The sequence below is a fragment of the Cherax quadricarinatus genome, chromosome 49 (genome assembly GCF_038502225.1).
Source record: "Cherax quadricarinatus isolate ZL_2023a chromosome 49, ASM3850222v1, whole genome shotgun sequence".
Lineage (NCBI taxonomy): Eukaryota > Metazoa > Arthropoda > Malacostraca > Decapoda > Parastacidae > Cherax > Cherax quadricarinatus.
Window position 1 is genome coordinate 9,659,900 of NC_091340.1, and position 26,389 is coordinate 9,686,288.

General features: G+C 40.4%; 1 protein-coding gene across 1 annotated transcript in view; it reads left to right on the forward strand.

Moving 5' to 3' along the window:
* Positions 1-1,283: 1,283 nt before the first annotated feature.
* LOC128696944 (neuroligin-4, X-linked-like) overlaps positions 1,284-26,389 on the forward strand; it is a 156,353-nt gene continuing 131,247 nt past the window's right edge. The window contains exon 1 of the mRNA XM_070095182.1: positions 1,284-2,141. Coding sequence (XP_069951283.1) covers positions 1,709-2,141 — 433 coding nt within the window. The 5' untranslated portion in view covers positions 1,284-1,708. The remainder of the gene's footprint in view (positions 2,142-26,389) is intronic.

The following is a 26,389-nucleotide window of genomic DNA, read 5'->3' on the forward strand; positions in this document are numbered from 1 at the left end:
AAGAATTGTGCCTCTCGGTGTATATATATACACTGATAGGTACGTACCGTATTTTGCGGCATATAAGGCGCGCTTTTTTCCCACAGGAAGTCTTGGAAATTCATCCTGCGCCTTATATGATAAAGGTTGGGGTCAGGGGTTGCTTTAAGTTACGCTTTAGCAGTTGTTTACTAACGTTATGTTACAACTACTTGGAAACACTGTGTTTCATCTTAAAAGGTTGTGCGTCTTATATGCCGGAAAATACGGTATATACACTGAAATGTGTCTCAGTGTATATACACCGAGAGGGACGTGTGTGTGTGTGTGTGTCCCTCAACTAGAGGTGAATATTTCTCTGTACGCTCATGTAATCACTAATTTAGGCATCGAAACATTCTTAACTAGTGGTGTACAGGGCGGCGCGCAGCCTTAATGACCCTCGTGTAGCCGACAGGTTTTAAACCTAGCAAACTAATCAGCCCTTTGCCTAGTTTCGACCTGGGTGGGATCATCACTTACCACAACTAAGCAGAAAGCAGCTAATAGCCTCAGAGAGTGATGAGCTGTGATCAGTCTGGTGCATTCCACAACGGCCCTCAGCTCGGCTGCTCACTAATCCGGAATATATCCAAGATTACCTGTATCCGGGAAGTGAAGCTATTGACCTCTGTTATTCTCGCCAGGACAACCACGGCCAGTTTACAAGAGGCGTGTAATTTTGCCTTCAGTCGACTCAATAACATTTCGAGAGTCTATTCACTGATATTTCCAGAGAGTCTACTCACTCTCATTTCCATAATCAATTCACTAATATTTCCAGAGTCTATTCACTCACATTTCCAGAGAATCTACTCAGTAACATTTCCAGCGAGTCTACTCACTAACATTTCCAGAGCACATATTCACTAATATTTCCAGAGAGTCGACTCACTAATATTTCCTGAGAGTCTATTCACTAATATTTTCAGAGAGTTTACTTACTCACATTTCCAGAGAGTCTACTCACTAACATTTCCAGAGAGTCTACTCACTCACATTTCCAGAGAGTCTACTCACTAACATTTCCCGTGCTTTCCATTCTTAGATAACCCGCTTTACTCACTCTTTTCGCCTCACTTCCCTTTCAATCCGCTTCCCTTGCAGCGGGTACCTCCCCTAGGGGTGAGTACCTCCCCAAGGGGCATCCCACGAAGGGGAGGGAGAGGGGGATCGAATCCCCTGTCACCTCCTCCTGCAGGAGGGAGAAAGGCCAGCCTCCCACCTCTCGCGTATGCCAGTCTGCTTGTGGACGTCAGTGGGGAAGTATACTCGTCACTCCTTCCTCGTCCTTGTCTCCTCTTCAGTGATCGGACATCTCAAAAACCATGCCCCATTATCGTCTTAAAGTGACCTCATGTTAGAAAAAAATTATACGTGTTTATAGCCGGCGGAATGAAAACAAAATGAATGCCGAATATATATTTTTTGAGTACATAAAACGTAAAAAAAATGTATAGCTGGTGAATTGAGTGCTTAAGAATATGTTTAGTGTCATCTATGGCTATAAATACATGCTGAGCACTAGTGATATAGCCGGTTAATTAAATTCAAGGAAAATATAAGGCAAACTGGATAACTGCGATGATAAACAATATTCTGACTAAACGCGACTTGATTTATGTTCTCTGCGTCAGATAGAATCGATTGAGAAGTATGTTATGAGACGCTGAGTTGAAGATAGGGAAACATGCGGGTGCAGGAGAGAGTGAAGGTGTTGCGGGTGTTGTGTGTGGTGTTCGTAGTGTTAGTGAAAGCCGCTACAGAAACCCAGAAAAAGACACCAATTATCACCACCAAGTACGGACAGCTACGAGGGTTTTACCGGCCTTTGAGTGGGTATGGAGCACAGGTGGCTATATACCTCGGGGTGCCCTATGCCACTCCCCCAGTGGGTGCTAATAGGTTCAGTCCCACCAGAACACTGTCGCAGTGGGTAGGTGTGCACGAGGCTATCCACTTCGGCCCAGCGTGCCCACAGAGACTGCCGGATATATCAAACGAAACAGCAGCCCTGACGAGGATGTCAAGAGGAAGACTGCAGGCTCTGCGACGCTGTCTGCCGGCTCTAAGACGACAAAGTGAAGACTGCCTCTACCTCAACCTCTACGTACCTGCTGAAGGTAGGTACACTGGCTCCTACTGAATCTAGCTACATGGGTGATAAGATATATATCTTGGATATCTTTATCTAAGTATTATACATATGTTTCCTTAACCTATCGGTGTTGTATATGTACTTATAAGATACATAGGTACCTACTGAAGGTAGGTACATAAGAAAAGCACACAGAAGGTGGCCACCTGCTCCTTAACAACGTCATTTACCGAGGACTAAAAAATGTATAAAAATGAAGGGACACTGCAGTAGGCCTACTGGCCAATGCTACTCATGTAGGCTGCAGAAGTGTACATCTCTCAATGTAAATGCACGGAAAGGTGCGCATCACTACGTGTATATGCACTGGGAAGTGTATATCAGTGTATATACACACAGAGAGGTATATTTCAGTGTACATATACACTAACCTGTCAGTAAACCTTTGTTTAAGGATAAACGTAATCTTGCACAACTTTAATGACTCATGCACTCTGGAAGCCTGAAACCTAACTAACTAGTTAACTAACTAGTTAACTAACTAGTTAACTAACTAGTTAACTAACTAGTTAACTAACTAGTTAACTAACTAGAAGCTGCTTATTCTCCAGATACCGTCCTCAGGTGCTAATGAATCTGCGGGAGTCGAAGCACCTACGTAGGAAGATAGGTACCACTCCTGTGTCGTCACACAACTAAGCTGTTCTTTCAAAGGGAGAGAGAGAGGTGAGGGAGGGTGCCCTTTGATGCTGACGAAGGGCTTTTGATCCAGGGAATCACAGCTACTTTCTCCTCTTCTTCCTCGGATCGAACCTAATTTCCTCCCATTTTTCAGGTGCTTTATGACCGCTACTACTTTTTACAATTTTATAATAATAATAATAATAATAATAATAATAATAATAATAATAATAATAATAATAATAATAATAATAATAATAATAATAATAATAATAATAATAATATACCTCTCGGTGTATGAGAGACATACACCAAGAGATGTGTCTCTCAATTTGATTTAATCCCTATTTTAGGTATTAAAGTATTCTTGAGTGGTGCTGCCTTAACGAGCCTCGTGTAGTAGACAGTCTTCAACCCCCATTAATCAACCAGCGCAGATACTTCGCGCAGCAGTCTGAGGACAGGCAAATGTACGAGTGAGATGTGTGGGTTTGATGTGACACACTCAAGCTGCAAAAAAAAAGCTTTCACAGGAGGAACGTTCCGCTCTGTGTTAAGCTTGACCCGCGGTATCTCCTGTAAGGGATTTAAGACAAACGAAATTGATGTTGTGTAGCGTAGCAACGCATAAATTGATGTTGTGTAGCGTAGCAACGCATAAATTGATGTTGTGTAGCGTAGCAACGCATAAATTGATGTTGTGTAGCGTAGCAACGCATAAATTGATGTTGTGTAGCGTAGCAACGCATAAATTGATGTTGTGTAGCGTAGCAACGCATAAATTGATGTTGTGTAGCGTAGCAACGCATAAATTGATGTTGTGTAGCGTAGCAACGCATAAATTGATGTTGTGTAGCGTAGCAACGCATAAATTGATGTTGTGTAGCGTAGAAACGCATAAAAAACCATACCACGGGCGGAATTTGAACCCGCGGTTTGTTTGCAATCGTGTCATTACGAATTCGTGAGTCATAGCAACGCATAAATTATCATAATTTTGAATCATAATTGTTTTCTAAGCGGTATTTTAAGGTGAAAACTGAGTCAATTTTTTTTTAATTATTATAAAGTAAAAAATCTTGATATTTCTCAATATTTTATTATTTTTTTTTTTTGAGGTCGAAAGTTGCTAATCATGTGTAGGAAATTTCAAATTTTCCATTAAAATTAAGATATTTTTGGTTAAAAATCAGACACAATCCGATGGAATGAACCAGCAAGACTGGACCTGGTATTCACCCTAAGCGCATCTGATGAAGGTGAGATACAATGTAAAAGGCCTTCTGGTACTAGCTGCCACGCATTAACCACTCTCGAATATCTTGTGCGAGGAAACACAGATGAAATGTTGCACAAGAAGAGAGGAACCAAACTTCGAAAGAGATTACACAGATATGGGAAAATATCCTGGATCCAGTACAGTGGTAAAAGGAACTGGAAGGAGGAGGAACACTGCACGAGAGGATGGAGTCTGTGGCTGGAAAGTACTGGGAGGCAGAGAAATTCATATCCAGGAAGAGAAGTGGTGAGAAAAGAGTGAGTTTATGAACCAACCAGAGGTGCGGAGAGGGAGAAGCTAGCATTGCAAGAACGTGGAAAAAATATTGCAACCGAAGAACAGCGAAAAACAAGAATGCGAACATAAGAGCCTGAAACGAGCACAGAGAGGTACGAAGATGGACTGATCGGCAGTTTGAGACTGATACAGTATCTGGACGAAAGTTGCTATTCAGTCACAATGGAAGGAAGACAGCAATAAAGGACTAGGGAATAAGACTAAAAAAGAGAAAAGGAGATCTCCCATTAAATGGCCAAAAAATCTGTGAGGAGCTGAATGAAAGTGTTAAGAATGTGTTCCCAGATGAAATACTGACATTACCAGAGCGTCGAAGCGAAGGAGCGCAGTACCGAGTCCAGGACACAGTACACATAGCAGAAGAAACTACTGAGTGAATTGAATAACTCGATGGCAATGGGGGTAGACAATATCAATTAATGGATGCTGAAAGAAGGAACAGAAGCACCGTGTGTACCACCAACTAAAATCATCATGTTAATCGATGAGGGCAACTGCCAAAGGTGTGGAAGACAGCAAACGCTGTCCCGTTATTTAAAAAAGAGGACAGACAGGTAGTGTTAAATTACAGGGCAGTGTAACTGACACGTATAGTGCATAAGGTTATGGAGATGATTATCAGGAAAAGAGTAGTAGAGCACCTTGAAAGTAGCGAGTTCATTAACAACAGGTAGCACTGTTTCAGAGATGGTGAATCCTGTCAGCTCACAAACCTTGCAACAAAAAGAGAGAGAGAGAGAGAGAGAGAGAGAGAGAGAGAGAGAGAGAGAAGGATGGGTGGACAGCAGATTTTTGGAGTGTAGTCGTGAACTGCACAGAGTACCACCTAAGATACTAAGATAGACGCTAATAAAGTAGGCAGGAATAACAGTGAAAGCTCTACAACCAATCAAGGAATACCTAACAGTATAAAACAAAAACAAACAAAGAAGGATTGTCTAGGAAGAGATGACAGAATGAGGAAGCACGACAAGTATGGGATCCCCCAGGACGACTACTAGGACCAGTACTCTTTCTGATTTACTTGAACTTGCTAGAGGTGTAAAAATTAATGAGTAAAATATAAACTGGAGAGGACAAGGAATGTTTGCCAACAGACTTGAATATGTCTGAGAATTGTTCTTAGAGTGATTACTGGCGATCAACACCAGCTTGTGCAGAGGTTATGAAATTGAAGAAGGGCAAAAAGAGATGATAAACTGCACATACGCTGAGGAAAATGAGATTTTAAACTTCTCTCAAAGAGGATCTGGGGGTGAGAATGACACAACATATCACTTGTGGTACACATCAACTAAATAACCTCTACAAGAAATGTGTATCTAGCATTTCTTAGTATAGCTTTAAACAATCACAATGAACAGCCATTCCTGCACTATTTACGACATACATCAGTCCCATCCTGAAGTATGCAGCACCAGCATGGAGCCTACACCTGGTCAAGGGACCAAGAAACAGGAAAAATGCAGAGGATTGCAACGAAACCGAACCGAGGCTGAGGGGGGTATGAGCTGTAAGGAGCTAAACATGATGCCAATAGAGGACAAAAAGACCAGAGGAGACATGATGACAATTTACAAAATACCGAAAGGAACTGATACAACAGACAGGGACAAGTTATTGAAGAGGCAAGAAACAGGTATACGAGGGCACAGTTGGTAGTTAAAAATAGAGATAAATCGCAGATATGTTAACCTCAGATTAGTCAGGAAGTGGAATGATCTAAGCAGCGAAGTGGTATACCTGGAGATACCTGGAGATACCTGGAGATACCTGGAGATACCTGGAGATGGTTTCGGGGATTAACGCCCCTACGGCCCGGTCCGTGACCAAGCAAAATCCATACATAGTTTTAAGAAAGGGTATAATGAGACCCAAGCAGCCAGGAGAAGTAAACCCAGTAGCACACGATTGACAGGTGGGGCTATGAGCTAAGACTCGAGCCCTGCACAGACAATTAGGTGAACACACACACACACACACACACACACACACACACACACACACACACACACACGATGATCAACTTAAAAGACTCCCAGATCCACGTTAATGAATAAACCTATTCAATAGATCGTAATCATACTCAATGTTTAGAGTATATATATATATATATATATATATATATATATATATATATATATATATATATATATATATATATATATATATATATATATATATATATATATATATATATATATATATATATATATATATATATATATATATATATATATATATATATCCTCAACGTAGGAGGTTGCCAGAGTCAACTTTGACAACCAGAAAGCTTTCTGTGCTACCAACTTGAGTTGTTCATTATCATCTTTTCATTCAACTTTGTCCATCCATCGCAACTTGACACATTCATCGCCAGCTACTGTGTATCATAGCTAATTGCTACTAACTCAAAAAGAATTTATTGTCTGAAGGCAGACACTGGCGTAACGTACGAGCGTACGATATGACCCTCACGGGTTTTACGCCTCTCCGTGAATAATGATAACGGTCATGATGATGATGATGATAATAATAATAATAATAATAATAATAATAAGAAGAAGAAGAAGAAGAAGAAGAAAAGAAGGTCGCATATATATATATATATATATATATATATATATATATATATATATATATATATATATATATATATATATATATATATATATATATATATATATATATGTATATATATATATATATATATAAAGTGGGAGTTGTCACAGTTGCTCTTTGCTGATGACACTGTGCTCTTGGGAGATTCTGAAGAGAAGTTGCAGAGATTGGTGGATGAATTTGATAGGGTGTGCAAAAGAAGAAAATTGAAAGTGAATACAGGAAAGAGTAAGGTTATGAGGATAACAAAAAGATTAGGTGATGAAAGATTGGATATCAGATTGGAGGGAGAGAGTATGGAGGAGGTGAATGTATTCAGATATTTGGGAGTGGACGTGTCAGCGGATGGGTCTATGAAAGATGAGGTGAATCATAGAATTGATGAGGGGAAAAGGGTGAGTGGTGCACTTAGGAGTCTCTGGAGACAAAGAACTTTGTCCTTGGAGGCAAAGAGGGGAATGTATGAGAGTATAGTTTTACCAACGCTCTTATATGGGTGTAAAGCATGGGTGATGAATGTTGCAGCGAGGAGAAGGCTGGAGGCAGTGGAGATGTCATGTCTGAGAGCAATGTGTGGTGTGAATATAATGCAGAGAATTCGTAGTTTGGAAGTTAGGAGGAGGTGCGGGATTACCAAAACTGTTGTCCAGAGGGCTGAGGAAGGGTTGTTGAGGTGGTTCGGACATGTGGAGAGAATGGAGAGAAACAGAATAACTTCAAGAGTGTATCAGTCTGTAGTGGAAGGAAGGCGGGGTAGGGGTCGGCCTAGGAAAGGTTGGAGGGAGGGGGTAAAGGAGGTTTTGTGTGCGAGGGGCTTGGACTTCCAGCAGGCATGCGTGAGCGTGTTTGATAGGAGTGAATGGAGACAAATGGTTTTTAATACTTGACGTGCTGTTGGAGTGTGAGCAAAGTAACATTTATGAAGGGGTTCAGGGAAACCGGCAGGCCGGACTTGAGTCCTGGAGATGGGAAGTACAGTGCCTGCACTCTGAAGGAGGGGTGTTAATGTTGCAGTTTAAAAACTGTAGTGTAAAGCACCCTTCTGGCAAGACAGTGATGGAGTGAATGATGGTGAAAGTTTTTCTTTTTCGGACCACCCTGCCTTGGTGGGAATCGGCCAGTGTGATAATAATAAAAAAAAAATATGTATATATATATATATATATATATATATATATATATATATATATATATATATATATATATATATATATATATATATATATATATATATATATATATATATATATATATATATATATATATATATATATATATATATATATATATGAATATATACCGAGAGACGTATAGTTCGCATTGTATATACACTATCAGTTAACTTTAATAAATATTTTAGGTATTAAAGTATTCTTGGCTGGTGGTGAAGAGGTTACATGCAGCCTTAATGAGCCTCGTGTAGTAGATAAACTTGGAAAACCCATCACTCAAGCACCTTGAATGACGTAGATCTCAGTGAGAATCAGGCTGACACCTGTCAGTCCATTTATCATCTGAGAAACAACTGTCAGAAACATTTGAACACCACCGCTACTATTACCACTACCACCAACACCACCACTACCACTATTACCTTCACCATAATCACCATTACCACTACCATCAGCACCACCACCATTACTGCTTCCATCACTATCACCACTACTACTACCACCACCGCCAGTATCTCACCTACCATCACTATCACCACTACCACCACCACAACCATCACCACTACCATCACTATCATCACTACTACTACCACCACCGCCACCATCTCAACTACCATCACTATCACCACTACCACCGCCACAACCATCACCACTACCATCACTATCACCACTACTACTACCACCACCGCCACCGTCTCAACTACCACCACTATTACCACTACCACCACTATTACCACTACCACCACTACTACCACTACCAACACTACCACCACTACTACCACTACTACCACTACCACCATTACCACCACTATCACCACTACCACGACTACCACCACTACCACCACTACCAACACTACCACCACTACCACGACTACCACCACTACCACCACTACCACCACTACCACCACTACCACCACTACCACCACTACCACCACTGCCACCACTTCCACCACTACCACCACTACCACCACTACCACCACTACCAACACCGTCAGTGCCAAAGATCGGTCATTGTATTTACTTAGCATAGAGTTCAGAAATTCCATTTGGTTGGTGTACTCAACCAGACGCAAGTGACAGCCATGATAGATTGTTAAGGGCAGTGGGAATTTAAGGGCAGTGGGAATTTAAGGGCAGTGGGAATTTAAGGGCAGTGGGAATTTAAGTCCAGTGTGAATTTAAGGATAGTACAGATTTAATAAGGGTTGTAAAGATTTTTTAAGGGTTGAACAGATTTCTTAGGAATCTTGTAGATTGGTTGCAGGATGTACAGTTCTATTAAGATCTTTCTGTATTTGCTAAGGGCAGTGTAAATTTGTTATTACATATAGTGTAAATTTTCTATGGACAGTGTAAAACTGCTATAGACAGTGTAAATTTGCTATGGTGAGTGTAAATTTGTTACGGACAGTGTAAATTTTTAATGGTCAGTGTAAATTTGTTACGGACAGTGTAAATTTTTAATGGTCAGTGTAAATTTGTTACGGACAGTGTAAATTTTTAATGGTCAGTGTAAATTTGTTACGGACAGTGTAAATTTTTAATGGTCAGTGTAAATTTGTTACGGACAGTGTAAATTTTTAATGGTCAGTGTAAATTTGTTACGGACAGTGTAAATTTGCTATGGGCAACGAAAATTTGTTATTGTTAATGTAAATTTATTATAGACACTAAATTTTCTTTTATGGATAGTGTAAATCTGTTATCGGCATTGTAATTGTACGAAATTGTACGCTTTATTAAACTAAAATCTGAACGGAAACGTCAAAATAAAATACGTTCCTTTGATATTGTAGTCTTCGTGTAGGAAGCAGAGTAGTTTACACTGGACTGGAAGCTTCCCACCTGACTAATTACATTTATTAATTTAGCCGGTACTTTATCGAAATTAAAAAGTGAAGGTACTGTGTTGAACCTCTTTTTTTTAAGAGCACTCAGAAACTGCAGTCACAGTCTGCTGGATCAAGAAACGACAGCCATCTGGGAGCAGTTCTCTAAACTTGGGTTTCCAGACTGAGACACTCAGAGCCTAGCGCAGCGGATGAAAATATATTTTAACGAAGACAAGACTGATGATTAACAGAGAAACCTCTACTACATCACTGATAACAGTTTACCAAGGTATCGTAAACACAGAAACCTAACTGAGTTTACTTTACCCTACACTAGTAAATCTGATAAACGTTTATTGCTAAAACAAAATGACGGGCTTTCAGCATGTTTTAATAAAATTTTGAGTCATACTCAGTTCTGGAAAAGTCAATAAACCAGGTTAGTGGCTCCTACGAAGGAAAAACATCGAAGCAGCAACTATATTTTAATATTTCAGAATGTTATTGGATCCCTGATGTGATTACGGAATGCTCGTTGAGCAAACATTTCCCACCAGCGAAGATGAGTTTACATCTGACGCGATTACGAAATTCACGTTGAGCAACATTGTTCCAGCACCGAATGTGTATACAACTGTCGACACTATTAAACGGAAAATCACATGAATGAAGACACACTGTTGGAGATGTGATGCTTTATGCTAGGTAGATAGATCTCACTCCCAACACACACACACACTCGTATATCTATCCAACATATAGAACAAAAAGGCACAATAACCCTCACATAGGAAAGAGAAGCTTACGACGACGTTTCGGTCTGACCTGAACCATTTACAAGTCACACTGTGACTATTTACATGTCAAATTATGACTTGTAAATGGTCCAAGTCAGACCTAAACCACATCATAAGTCTGTGTCTCCTATGTGAAGGTTATCTATGTACCCAACATAGTTTTAAAACCCTCCATGATTCTACCTAACACTGGTCAACAACCGAAATGTTTACGAGTCCAGAGTAGCAATTTCCAACTAATTTTAGGTCAATGATAATGAATATGATGGTTAAAATTATTTGTTATCTCTACTTTTAAGTATAGACCTACGTGTCACAACAGGTTCTAACAGTCTTGTGGCAGTGTGTTTCTTACCACACTCACAGTATGATTGACCATTATTGTTCCAGCAGTCACAGAAGGTGGTTGTGATGTCCAAGTTTATATTTTGAGGTGAAAGGTCGGTGATTTTCTTAGCCAAACACTTTTTAAACTTATAATAAATATTCAATGAGCAAACTATTGATATGCATGTGAGGCATATTATATTAATTTTATTTTCCTACTGAATGATATAAATACTTCTGCTTAGCTGTCATGCTCTGTATTATAATGTTAAATTAATAAATCAATTTTCTGTTTATTTTCTAATTGTTTGTTGTTTTCTTCTTTCAGATGTCTTGTACTTGTGTGAATAGTGCAGACAACTTCTGTTACATTTGTGGTGAGGTGACCTTGGCATCACAGAAGCGCAGTATAAACTGCTATGGTTAGAAAGGCGTATCACCTATATTTTGGATGCAAGATTGGTGACCAGGATAAGAACTGGGCTCCACACACATGCTGCAACAATTGTCCTACTGACCTTCGCCAATGGTTGAACAGGAAGAGGAAAGGAATGCCTTTTGCTGTGCCAATGACATGGCGGGAGCCAACAGACCATACCAACCATTGTTATGTCTGCATGGTACCTCTAGTACAAAAGTGCTTGTCAAAGAAAAAAAAAGGAGTCCATTGAATATCCAAACATTCCATCAGGTATTGGCCCAGTTCCACATGGAGGTCTACCTGTTCCTGATGCACCAACTTCGGTAACCTTCGAGTCAGATGAAGAAAGTGGTGAGGAGGAAGAAGAGAAGGATGACAGTGCTGGATTACACAGTGACCGAAACTTTGATGACGCACACTCCTCTAGGCCACATCTCATAACAAAAGGGGAACTCCATGACCTTGTCAGGGATCTGCAACTACCCACAAAAAGGCAGAGCTGCGAGGCTCTCGTCTTCAGCAGTGGAATCTCCTAGCAGCCGATGTGAGATTTGAAAATTTCGTGACCGTCAAGAACATGGGATGTAACATGTCACTTAAAATCCACTATTCTGACTCACATTTAGATGCAGTTAGTGACTAGCACGGTGAAATGTTCCACTAAGATATTTCAACCATGGAAAAATGGTACCAGGGCAAATGGGGCACAAGAATGCTTGCAGACTATTGCTGGACATTGGCAAGAGATGAATCTCTCAGTCCTCTATAAGCGTCAGGCAAAAGGGCAGAGAGTAGGTACGGATTAGAGTTCTGAACATACTGACACATATTGTACGTTATAATAAAATAATAAAATATTACATGTCTCGTATCTGTAAACCTTAAGCCAATAAACATTTTTCAATGTGATATTTGGATTCAGGACATGAAAATACATAAGAAATAACTAATCTTATTTAAGAAGCACAAAACTTTTCAAAAATTGTTGACCAGTGAATTTTACACTACCTGGGAATTTTGTTCCACATATGACACACTAGTGTGTCGACACACTAGTGGGTCGACACACTAGTGTGTCGACACACTAGTGGGTCGACACACTAGTGGGTCGACACACTAGTGTGTCGACACATTCCCGACAAGGACATCCTTCACTCTAGATAAAACATTTCACTCCAGCTGCACAACTCCGCTCACAGATGTTGGTGAAAGCGCGTCTGTCTGGAGCTCAGAGACGAAGGATCAAGCCTACACCACCACGTCTTCCACTGAATGACCCACGTGCGTTTAGCGCTTAACGTGAAATATTTATTATTCTTGGGAAGATATAAGAGAAGGATAGAGGTGACATACTGTACAGGGAAGGAGGGCAGGTGAAGATCGTATGAGTTTTGTAGTGAACACGGAGCTTACCTCCGTGTCGAAATATGCAGGCAACTCTTCTCCAGCCTCTCTCTCTCTCTCTCTCTCTCTCTCTATATATATATATATATATATATATATATATATACATATATATATACATATATATATACATATATATACATATATATATACATATATATATACATATATATATATACATATATATATATATATATATATATACATATATATATACATATATATATTATTTTATTTTTATTATCACACTGGCCGATTCCCACCAAGGCAGGGTGGCCCGAAAAAGAAAAACTTTCACCATCATTCACTCCATCACTGTCTTGCCAGAAGGGTGCTTTACACTAGTTTTTAAACTGCAACATTAACACCCTTCCTTCAGAGTGCAGGCACTGTACTTCCCATCTCCAGGACTCAAGTCCGGCCTGCCGGTTTCCCTGAACCCCTTCATAAATGTTACTTTGCTCACACTCCAACAGCACGTCAAGTATTAAAAACCATTTGTCTCCATTCACTCCTATCAAACACGCTCACGCACGCCTGCTGGAAGTCCAAGCCCCTCGCACACAAAACCTCCTTTATCCCCTCCCTCCAACCTTTCCTAGGCCGACCCCTACCCCGCCTTCCTTCCACTACAGACTGATACACTCTTGAAGTCATTCTGTTTCGCTCCATTCTCTCTACATGTCCGAACCACCTCAACAACCCTTCCTCAGCCCTCTGGACAACAGTTTTGGTAATCCCGCACCTCCTCCTAACTTCCAAACTACGAATTCTCTGCATTATATTCACACCACACATTGCCCTCAGACATGACATCTCCACTGCCTCCAGCCTTCTCCTCGCTGCAACATTCATCACCCATGCTTCACACCCATATAAGAGTGTTGGTAAAACTATACTCTCATACATTCCCCTCTTTGCCTCCAAGGACAAAGTTCTTTGTCTCCACAGACTCCTAAGTGCACCACTCACCCTTTTCCCCTCATCAATTCTATGATTCACCTCATCCTTCATAGACCCATCCGCTGACACGTCCACTCCCAAATATCTGAATACATTCACCTCCTCCATACTCTCTCCCTCCAATCTGATATCCAATCTTTCATCACCTAATATTTTTGTTATCCTCATAACCTTACTCTTTCCTGTATTCACTTTTAATTTTCTTCTTTTGCACACCCTACCAAATTCATCCACCAATCTCTGCAACTTCTCTTCAGAATCTCCCAAGAGCACAGTGTCATCAGCAAAGAGCAACTGTGACAACTCCCACTTTATGTGTGATTCTTTATCTTTTAACTCCACGCCTCTTGTCAAGACCCTCGCATTTACTTCTCTTACAACCCCATCTATAAATATATTAAACAACCACGGTGACATCACACATCCTTGTCTATGGCCTACTTTTACTGGGAAATAATTTCCCTCTTTCCTACATACTCTAACTTGAGCCTCACTATCCTCGTAAAAACTCTTCACTGCTTTCAGTAACCTACCTCCTACACCATACACCTGCAACATCTGCCACATTGCCCCCCTATCCACCCTGTCATACGCCTTTTCCAAATCCATAAATGCCACAAAGACCTCTTTAGCCTTATCTAAATACTGTTCACTTATATGTTTCACTGTAAACACCTGGTCCACACACCCCCTACCTTTCCTAAAGCCTCCTTGTTCATCTGCTATCCTATTCTCCGTCTTACTTTTAATTCTTTCAATAATAACTCTACCATACACTTTACCAGGTATACTCAACAGACTTATCCCCCTATAATTTTTGCACTCTCTTTTGTCCCCTTTGCCTTTATACAAAGGAACTATGCATGCTCTCTGCCAATCCCTAGGTACCTTACCCTCTTCCATATATTTATTAAATAATTGCACCAACCACTCCAAAACTATATCCCCACCTGCTTTTAGCATTTCTATCTTTATCCCATCAATCCCGGCTGCCTTACCCCCTTTCATTTTACCTACTGCCTCACGAACTTCCCCCACACTCACAACTGGCTCTTCCTCACTCCTACAAGATGTTATTCCTCCTTGCCCTATGCACGAAATCACAGCTTCCCTATCTTCATCAACATTTAACAATTCCTCAAAATATTCCCTCCATCTTCCCAATACCTCTAACTCTCCATTTAATAACTCTCCTCTCCTATTTTTAACTGACAAATCCATTTGTTCTCTAGGCTTCCTTAACTTGTTATTCTCACTCCAAAACTTTTTCTTATTTTCAACAAAATTTGTTGATAACATTTCACCCACTCTCTCATTTGCTCTCGTTTTACATTGCTTCACCACTCTCTTAACCTCTCTCTTTTTCTCCATATACTCTTCCCTCCTTGCATCACTTCTACTTTGTAAAAACTTCTCTTATGCTAACTTTTTCTCCCTTACTACTCTCTTTACATCATCGTTCCACCAATCGCTCCTCTTCCCTCCTGCACCCACTTTCCTGTAACCACAAACGTCTGCTGAACACTCTAACACTACATTTTTAAACCTACCCCATACCTCTTCGACCCCATTGCCTATGCTCTCATTAGCCCATCTATCCTCCAATAGCTGTTTATATCTTTCCCTAACTGCCTCCTCTTTTAGTTTATAAACCTTCACCTCTCTCTTCCCTGATGCTTCTATTCTCCTTGTATCCCATCTACCTTTTACTCTCAGTGTAGCTACAACTAGAAAGTGATCTGATATATCTGTGGCCCCTCTATAAACATGTACATCCTGAAGTCTACTCAACAGTCTTTTATCTACCAATACATAATCCAACAAACTACTGTCATTTCGCCCTACATCATATCTTGTATACTTATTTATCCTCTTTTTCTTAAAATATGTATTACCTATAACTAAACCCCTTTCTATACAAAGTTCAATCAAAGGGCTTCCATTATCATTTACACCTGGCACCCCAAACTTACCTACCACACCCTCTCTAAAAGTTTCTCCTACTTTAGCATTTAGGTCCCCTACCACAATTACTCTCTCACTTGGTTCAAAGGCTCCTATACATTCACTTAACATCTCCCAAAATCTCTCTCTCTCCTCTGCATTCCTCTCTTCTCCAGGTGCATACACGCTTATTATGACCCACTTCTCGCATCCAACCTTTACTTTAATCCACATAATTCTTGCATTTACACATTCATATTCTCTTTTCTCCTTCCATAACTGATCATTCAACATTACTGCTACCCCTTCCTTTGCTCTAACTCTCTCAGATACTCCAGATTTAATCCCATTTATTTCCCCCCACCGAAACTCCCCTATCCCCTTCAGCTTTGTTTCGCTTAGGGCCAGGACATCCAACTTCTTTTCATTCATAACATCAGCAATCATCTGTTTCTTGTCATCCGCACTACATCCACGCACATTTAAGCATCCCAGTTTTATAAAGTTTTTCTTCTTCTCTTTTTTAGTAAATGTCTATAGGAGAAGGGGTTACTAGCCCATTGCTCCCGGCATTTTAGTCGCCTCATACGACACGCATTGCTTACGGAGGAAAGATTCTTTTCCACTTCCCCACATTGACAATAGAAGAAATAAAGAAGAACAAGAGCTATTTAGAAAAAGGGGAAAAACCTAGATGTATGTATATATATATGCATGTGCGTGTCTGTGAAGTGTGACCAAAGTGTAAGTAGGAGTAGCAAGATATCCCTGTTATCTAGCGTGTTTGTGAGACAGAAAAAGACACCAGCAATCCTACCATCATGCAAAACAGTTACAGGTTTCTGTTTCACACTCATCTGGCAGGACGGTAGTACATCCCTGGGTGGTTGCTGTCTACCAACCTACTACCTATACATATATATATATATATATATATATATATATATATATATATATATATATATATATATATATATATATATATATATATATATGTGTGTGTGTGTGTGTGTGTGTGTGTGTGTGTGTGTGTGTGTGTGTGTGTGTGTGTGTGTGTGTGTGTGTGTCTGAGTGTGTGTGTGTGTGTGTGTGTGTCTGAGTGTGTGTGTGTGTGTGTGTGTGTGTCTGAGTGTGTGTGTGTGTGTGTGTGTGTGTGTCTGAGTGTGTGTGTGTGTGTGTGTGTGTGTGTGTCTGAGTGTGTGTGTGTGTGTGTGTGTGTCTGAGTGTGTGTGTGTGTGTGTGTGTGTGTGTGTGTGTCTGAGTGTGTGTGTGTGTGTGTGTGTGTGTCTGAGTGTGTGTGTGTGAAGAAAGAATATACTGGGTAGGCCTTCTTTCTCTGGAAGAAGTATGAACGAGGTTCTAAACATGACACAAAACACTCAGAATCATTGACAGAGTCAGCAGGTTGATGTTCGTCACCATTCATAAACCATCAACAAGGGACAAGGGTAAAAGTTTCTCAAATGAATAAGTAACTCGGATATAAAGAAGCTTTTCTACAGTGTAAGAGAGTTAAGGCAGTGGAAGAACTAGGTGAGGCTACAAAGCTGTGGGACTGCTCACCTCAAAATTACCTTTCCAGTTGTTCTACTGTCTCCGGCGTTATATTCGCCTGTACTCGACTGATGGAGCCTGCTGCGCAGCCGAGACATTTCGACAATAACACTACTTAAGTGTTACACCTGTATCTCACTCATCAGGGCCACTTTCATTTCAGTTGATCGAAAACTAAAATAGAACTTCCAGGAGCTAGACCTCACTCCCCAAAATATTAAATTATTCTCGGCAGTCGACAAGCATAATCTAGACTTGCCGCATGTACTAGGAGTGAGTCAGAAGACAAGGTGTTACAATTCTAATCTAGGTGTAGACGACAACCAGCCTCCAGAGAGCAGTTTGTTCTCCTCACCAAGATGCTCTGGACGACCTCTCAGCCTCCCTCTGATGCTTCCATTCTACAACAAACACTTAACATTAATGAAACTAATGTGTATATATATGTATACATATATATATATATATATATATATATATATATATATATATATATATATATATATATATATATATATATATATATATGCAATAAGATCACAGTGAACAGGTGATTTCAAAATATGCAATACAACCACTCTGAAAGAATAGAGAAATTCCAAGCGCTTTCGTGACTACTCACATTATCAAGGAACTATCCTTGATAATGTGAGTAGTCACGAAATCGCTTGGAATTTCTCTATTCTTTCAGAGTGGTTGTTTTGCATATATATATATATATATATATATATATATATATATATATATATATATATATATATATATATATATATATATATATATATATATATATATATATATATATATATATATATATATATATATATGTATGTATGTGTGTGTGTGTGTGTGTGTGTGTGTGTGTGTGTGTGTGTGTGTGTGTGTGTGTGTGTGTGTGTGTGTGTGTGTGTGTGTGTGTTGTGTATGTGTGTGTGTGTGCGCGCACGCGTGTATACCGAAATATTTACGGTGCTCCGTGGGCTGGTGGCAAAAGCTTTCGCTTCACACGGTGAGAGTCCGGGTTCGATTCCCGGCGAAGGAGTGGAAACATCGGACGTGTTTCCTTACACCGGTTGTCTATGTTCACCCATCAGTAAAATGGGTACCTGGGTGTTAGTTGACTGGTGTGGGTCGCATCCTGGGACAAAACTGACCTAATTTGCGAGAACTGCTCGGCATAACAAGCGACTTTCTATATAGTAGTATGTCACTGATGTCAGCTATGGTCTGTATACCTTGTACATGTACTTGTAGTATATAAAGATATTATTATTATTATTATTATTATTATTATTATTATTATTATTATTATTATTATTATTATTATTATTATATTATTTTTATAAACCACTACACAAGTATATATACACTGCTCATAGTTGGTTGACATCAAGAGACACATTCGTCAGAGATCATACACAGAGACGGTATACAGTATACACAGTATATTCCTTGTACAGTATGTATACAGATAGTCGACTGTTGCAGAGATCTTCGTCGTTCCCCATAATCTTTCAAATGAACCTTTGTGCAATCAACTGCAGCCCATTTTTCATCCCCATTCTCGTTCATTTTGCAATGAATCTCATTTTACATCGTGTTATTCATCCTTGCTCTCCAGTCTGTCCGGTATTTTTTCATGTTTTTTTATTATTAATGCCAGATTTGTAATAGTTACTGTTATTTCTGCTAAAATTAATCCCATTTTCTTTTCAAAAACATATACATGTATAAGCAATGATCTGTTAGCAACAATAAAAATATAGCAACACGGGTGGATCGACACCATGCTTAGCCCTTCTAGGGCAGGGTAGGTGCCTGAGCCCGAGCCTTTAGCTCATAACACTGTCATTCCCATTAGCCCCCTTGTGGCGGGGATGGCAGACCAGAGAGGCCTAGCTTGTGGCTAGGCCTGGGAACAGTTGGTTCCAAAGATGAGGAGGTACCTGTGCCTCCTCCCATGGGAGACTTAGGTCTCAGACACTCCCTAAAGAGGAAGCCAAGGCCGGGCCACAACTTGGAAAAGGCCCGGGCCGGGAGAATACCGGCTAATCTTTAATAATAATAAGCAACACGGGTCAAAAAAGCGAGATTTCTGAAGGTGGAAAACGCTCGTGGATATATACACTGGGAAATATGTCTCAATGTATATACACTGAGAGGTGTATCTCTCTCAGTGTATATACACTGTTTACATTAGTCTATATTTTAGGGATTAAAGTATTCTCGGCTGGAGGTGAACAGGTGACATGTAGTAGATAGACTTTAAACGGCTAAGAAATGGCGTTATTCACTTGATGAAATGAAGGAAATGAAGAACACTTCATGACTGACGTGACTGAAGCATATACACTTCTTCTTCTTCTTCTTCTTCTTCTTCTTCTTCTTCTTCTTCTTCTTCTTCTTCTTCTTCTTCTTCTTCTTCTTCTTCTTCTTCTTCTTCTTCTTCCTGTTCTTCTTCTTCTTCTTCTTCTTCTTCTTCTTCTTCTTCTTCTTCTTCTTCTTCTTCTTCTTCTTCTTCTTCTTCTTCCTCTTATTATTATTATTATTATTATTATTATTATTATTATTATTATTATTATTATTATTATTATTATTATTATTATTATTATTATTATTATTATTGGTGTAGTTGCTCTAACCTTTACAAGTTTAGATCAAAGGCCACGAGAGAGACACAAACAAGGGACTGAATAGCCTGTCTCCCCAGTAACAGGCGAGGAAGCAACACACGGAGGGTCACAGCTCTCAGAAGTGACTGGCGGTAAAAGTATTGGACCCCTTGCAAGGAATACCTTTCCTCACGGGGATATCAATTGAGTGACTGTTGCAATGGATACCGCGAGAAGCATGATAATTTTGAGTAGTTCTTGATGTTCGTTTGCTTCCGTACCTAGGGGATACCTCTGCGGTGTATTCCTTCTCCGAAAGGAATATTTGTTAGGCATAAATCACTCATTTTAGATAGGAAAACTATACAATAAAAAATTCCGTGTATGCCAGTGTATATACCGATAAGTATGTGTCTTGGCCTATGTGTGATTTTAGGGGGTCAAGGCTTATCACCTGGCCTTGTCTCAGAGTGTACATACCTGGTCAACTAGCAGTAAATAGGGACCTGGGTTAACGTTAGTTCACTGTTGTGGGTGGTATCTTGTGTGCGTACTCATCTGTAAATGGTTGCAGTGGTCGAGCCACAGCTCCTGTGTGTGTGTGTGTGTGTGTGTGTGTGTGTGTGTACTCACCTAATTATACTCACCTAATTGTGGTTGCAGGGGTCGAGTCATACCTCCTGCCCCCACCTCTTCACTGGTCGCTACTAGGTCCTCTCTCTCCCTGCTCCATGAGCCTTAACATACCTTTTCTTAAAGCTATGCATGCATCCTGCCTCCATTACATCGCTCTTTAGATTGTTCCACTTCCTGACAGCTCAGTGGGTGAAGAAATATTTCCTAACATCCCTGTGACTCATCTGAGTTTTCAACTTCCAGTTGCGTCCCTTTGTTGCTCTGTCCTATATCCGAAACATCCTGTCCCTATCCACCCTGTCAATTCCTCTCAGTATTTTATGTCATTATCAAGTCCCACCACTCTCTCCTGTCCTCCAGTGTCGTCAGATTGATTTCCCTTAACCTCTCCTCGTAGGACATTCCCATTAGCTCCGAGACCAGTCTTACTGCAAACCTTTGCACTTTGTCTAATTTCTTGACGTACTTGACCAGATGTGGGTTCCATACTGGTGTTGCATACTCCAATTTAGGCCTGACACACACGGTGTACAGAGTGCTAATGATTCCTTACTCAGGTGTCATAGGTCCCCCAGGCGCCCATATTCTGCAACAGTTATTTGGTTGATGTGCCCCTCTGAAGATGTGCTCGATATTAGACTCACCAGAAGATCCTTTTCTCTGAGTGAGGTTTACAGTCCTTGACCGCCTAGCCTGTCCTCTGTCTCCGGCCTTCTTTCACCTTTCCAGTCTTCATGACTTTTCATTTGGAGCCAGAAGCCAGTTGTTGGACCAGACTTACAACCTGTCCAGATCCCTTTGTAGTCCCAAATGATCCTCATTCTCTTGAATTCTCCTCATAAGTTTCACATCTATTCCTTCATGTCATTCACATATACCAGTAAAAGCACCGGCCCTAGGATTGACCCTTGTGGAACTCCGCTCATCACAGGCGTCCACTCTGACACCTTGTCACGTACCATCACTCGTTGTTTCCTTCCTCTCAAGTATTCTCTGATCCATTGCAATGCCCTTTCTGCTATTCCTGCATGTTCCTCTAGTTTTTGCACTAATTTCTTGTGCGGAACTGTGTTGAGAGCCATCTTGCAGCCCAAGAAAATCAGTCTACCCACCCACCCCCCTCTCTCTCTCTCCTGTCTAACTTCCGTCACCTTATCGTAAAACTTCAGTATATTTCCAACACAGATTTCCCTTTCCTGAAACCGTGTTGAAGATTGTTGTTAATGGCACACACAGTGCCTCTGCTCCCTCTCTCAGGACCCACCGAGAGATGTTGCTCGGTCCCAACACCTTGGAAGTATCTAGCTCACGTAGCAGCTTCCTCTGTTGTATGTAGTAAGTCCAGCATTTCCTGGACTCACTACATACAACAATTTGCTGGAGTCCTTTCAGTTTCCACTGAAAACATTTCCTTGAATCTCGTGTTGAGGTGTGTGTGTGTGTGTGTGTGTGTGTGTGTGTGTGTGTGTGTGTGTGTGTGTGTGTGTGTGTGTGTGTGTGTGCGCGCGCGCCTGTGTGTGCACGCGCGCCTTCTATAACGTAATATGCTAGGTCGTCCCTACACTATGGAAATTCACGCCCCTTCTACGTAATATTTTAATTAAAATTCATCGTAATATCGTCCTCCCAATATATCATTTTTCTACACTGACATTTTCCTGAAATTCATTAATATCTTGCCACTAAATCATGTTTTAGTGACCTCCTCGAAAATATAAATTAAGTTACCCTTCTTTTTTCTCTTCTAGGTTCCTCGTTTTCTTTAATATTTATTTATTGTGTAACTGGCCTGGTGGTAGTTCTTGATTCGAAGAATTGGAGCTACTCTCCTCTGCCTTGGATCAGAACCTGATTAAGAACCAGTTTCAAGGAGGTGTCTGATCAGTACAGGTTGAGCACTTCCCAATAATAATAATAATAATAATAATAATAATAATAATAATTATTATTATTATTATTATTATTATTATTATTATTATTATTATTATTATTATTATTATTATTATTATTTATAATTATATAATGAGGGACTGACTACCTCTAACTTACTTCTTCAAGACTAAGGGACTGATCCCCTCACATTCCCGTCTCACATGCTGATGCTGTGTTCAGCAACTGTCGAGAGAGATACAGCACGCACAGGGGAATTCTCCTTGACTCAGCAGTGTAAAAATCAATTGCCTTTGGTTGTAAAAGTTTCAGGATACTGACTGAAAAAGGACGTTTCGCCATGAGTGGCGAAACGTCCTGACCTGTACACAAGTCTCCATATAATATTCTTATGGTGGAAATTAAAATTTGCGTATAGTTAGCTTTGACTGAGACAATGTTTCACTCCGAGAAAACATTTCCCAAGTCAGTCAGAGAAGGAGCGACACGTTGTTGACAACAAAATCTTGATTTGTATCTGTTTATTACTGTCTTGTAGTACGCTGCTGCTGTTTCACTTTCTGTGGTACAGTAAGGCTTAAACCTGAGTCATTTTCACTAGTGCAACAAGTTTATAGGATAATGAAGAAATAGCTTAATAGTATGGTAGAGTGGAGATGATTGTTCCTTTGGGATTTGACGTGCTGTTGGAGTGAGAGAAAGGTAACATTTATGAGGAGAATTTGGGATATTGGTTAGGTTTAAAATTCTTGTGGTGGGAAGTATATGCCTGAGTTCTGAAGTATAGGCGGGGTTGTGTTTCAGATGGTGAGAGGTACAGTACCTGCTCTCTGCTGGATGGGTGAAGATGTGGTGGTTCTGGAGGTGGGAAATACAGTACACTTTGAAGGATTGGTGGGAGGTGTTGTGGTTCTGAAGGTGGAAAATACGGCACCTGCACTCTAAAGGATAGGTGAGGATTTTTTGTGGTTCTGGAAGTGGAAAGCACACTGCCTGCACTCTGAAGGGTGAAAGGATGTTGTGGTTCTGGAGGTGGGAAGTACACTACCTGCACTCTGAAGGGTGAAAGGATGTTGTGGTTCTGGAAGTGGAAAGCACACTTCCTGCACTCTGAAGGGTGAAAGGATGTTGTGGTTCTGGAGGTGGGAAGCAAAGTGCCTGCACTCTGAAAAATGGGTGAGAATATTGATCTTGGGCAAATCATTTAAACCGTGATGTCCATCTCTGGAAACGCAGCTACTAAACGAGTGATGGTGAATATATATTTTTTAATTCTTTCGGTCTTCCTGCCTTCACGAAAAATTGTCTATATAAAAAAAAAATATTTGTTCCCAGATAACATCAACAACCCCAAAACATTTCATACAACTTTTATCATATATTTTACAGTGTGATATTTCAGTTCAGTGCTGGTATTGTTCAATTTTAAAAATATATATATATATTAACCTTCTTTTGTTTTGTATAGAATTACAGCAGCTCTTGGTAGGTTTAGGAGAGGGAATTTTCAGATGACGTTTCGGTCCTTACTGGACCATTGTCATGTCACAGATGGGCAAGAAAATAGTGAGAAACACATAAGGAAGAACAGGATAGGTATTTAGGAAGCGAGAAGTCGGGCGAAGAGGTGAAGAGAAAATCAGAAAACAAGTCAGGTAACGAAACCATCAGAAAGAAGATCAGGATGGTTGGTTAATGGGGTTTAAAGCCTCTCTACTACACCAGGGTTTTTAAAGCTGCATGACACTTTTACAGCACCAGCCAAGAATACTTAAATACCTAAAATGGGCCTATATTAGCCTCTGAGTATATATATACTAGGATATTCTAAGTTAAATCTACATATGAGTACCACTGGTCCCAATAGTACACATGTGCCCTCAAAATCATCGTAAAAATTAACACAGCCCTTTGTAAAATATTAGCAGAGATGTATACAACAGATGTATGGTTCCCAGTGTATACACACTGAGAAATACGTCTCTTCGCCACCAGTCAAGAATACTTCAATACTTATTTTAGGTATTAAAGTATTCTTGATTTGTGGTGAAGAGGTGACATGCAGCCTTAATGACCCTCGTGTAGTAGACAGGCTTTAAACCTATCGACACAACCTGCTTCCGAGAAGTATTTACTTGCATTTAGCGGTAATTAGTATTCTCTATTTGAGCTATAAAACCTTTAAAAACCAGAGCTGATTACCCTAATGAGAATTGGCAATGAAGGTAATGTATGGTGCATGGTTTTTCATGCTTAGAATGAATGATTCTCTCTGTCATCCCTTAAAGGACTCGAAGAGCTATCTTTCCCTTTTCTCGGATCAAACCTGATTACCCCCCCCCCCCATCTCTTTTCCCCAAGCGCTGGATGACTCCCTATGGGTTTATCTTCTCCTCTTAAATGCTACGATAGTAATTTTAAACTACAGTGACTGCACACGACACCAGTCCGTCACCTTTTTCTTTTTTCATGCGAAGTATTGCTGCGATACCTCTGAACGATATCTGCGATATTCCGGCCCGATAGCTCTCTGCGATACCTCTGAACAATATCCCTCTGCGATTCTCCACCACGATTTCGCTGCGCGATATCACCACCATGATATCTCCGTCCCATATTCCTGCCCGATATCCCTCTACAATATTCGCACAACGATATTCCTGCAAGGTATTACCCGAGTGGGACAATCATGCCAACTCTCCCTTCCTAAATCCGCCAGCTAATATCGCTTGAGTGGATTGCTCTTCAAGTCTCCCATCACCGCTCGGAGAACGAACAATGAATACCTTTTTCCAGTCATTCCTCCAGCTCGCTGAACGACCTTGTTAGTATCCCCTTCCAGGATAAATTCTCTGCTCCATAACTACCCTATCGTACTTCTAGAATCCATTTGGTATTGTGGATTTAACTCACTTATTAGCAAGAAAGGATTTTGCTTCTCATTCTCTATTGCCGGACTAAGCATCTGCAACTCCCGAGGGTAAATATGCAGGTGTAATCCGTGTAACGATTACTATTTCCATAACAGTATGTGGTGTGTTATGAACATGAAGTGTTATAGAAAGGGTTACAGCTCGATTTACCGGATTTCGGATTTAGCAGATAAAATCCCTAGTATTATCTATTTGGACCTTAAATTGCATAGTGGATGTTTATACAGTATTGTATGGTGGGTGTACATCCAGTATTGCATGGTGGGTGTACATCCAGTATTGCATGGTGGATGTACATCCAGTATTGCATGGTGGATGTACATAAAGTATCGCATGGTGGATGTACATCCAGTATTGCATGGTGGATGTACATCCAGTATTGCATGGTGGATGTACATCCAGTACTGCATGGTTGGATCATTCCCATCTTTAAGTCTTAGCTAGATCCTCAGAGTTCCATCTGCTAGAAGTATTCTCTTCAGGAGTCACTTTTCTAAGATATCCCTGTTTATATTACATTTTTAGGACTTCTCTGTTTGGCAGGATATAAATCAGAACATAACGTACCTCGGAATCACCTCCTAGGATCGCTATTCTAAGATCTGTTTCAGCGTCACCTAGGAAGGATCTTACGGTATTGTGAGGATACCAGTCCGATCCGGTGAATAGTGAAGAGCTTAAGGTAAACCTGTTAGCAGGATTTAATTTCCGGAGGTGGGAGGTACAGTGCCTGTACTCTGAAGGATGGGTGAGGAAGTTACTGTCCTGGAGGTGGGAGGTACAGTACCTGTACTCTGAAGGATGGGTGGGGAAGTTACTGTCCTGGAGGTGGGAGGTACAGTGCCTGTACTCTTAAGGATGGGTGGGGAAGTTACTGTCCTGGAGGTGGGAGGTACAGTACCTGTACTC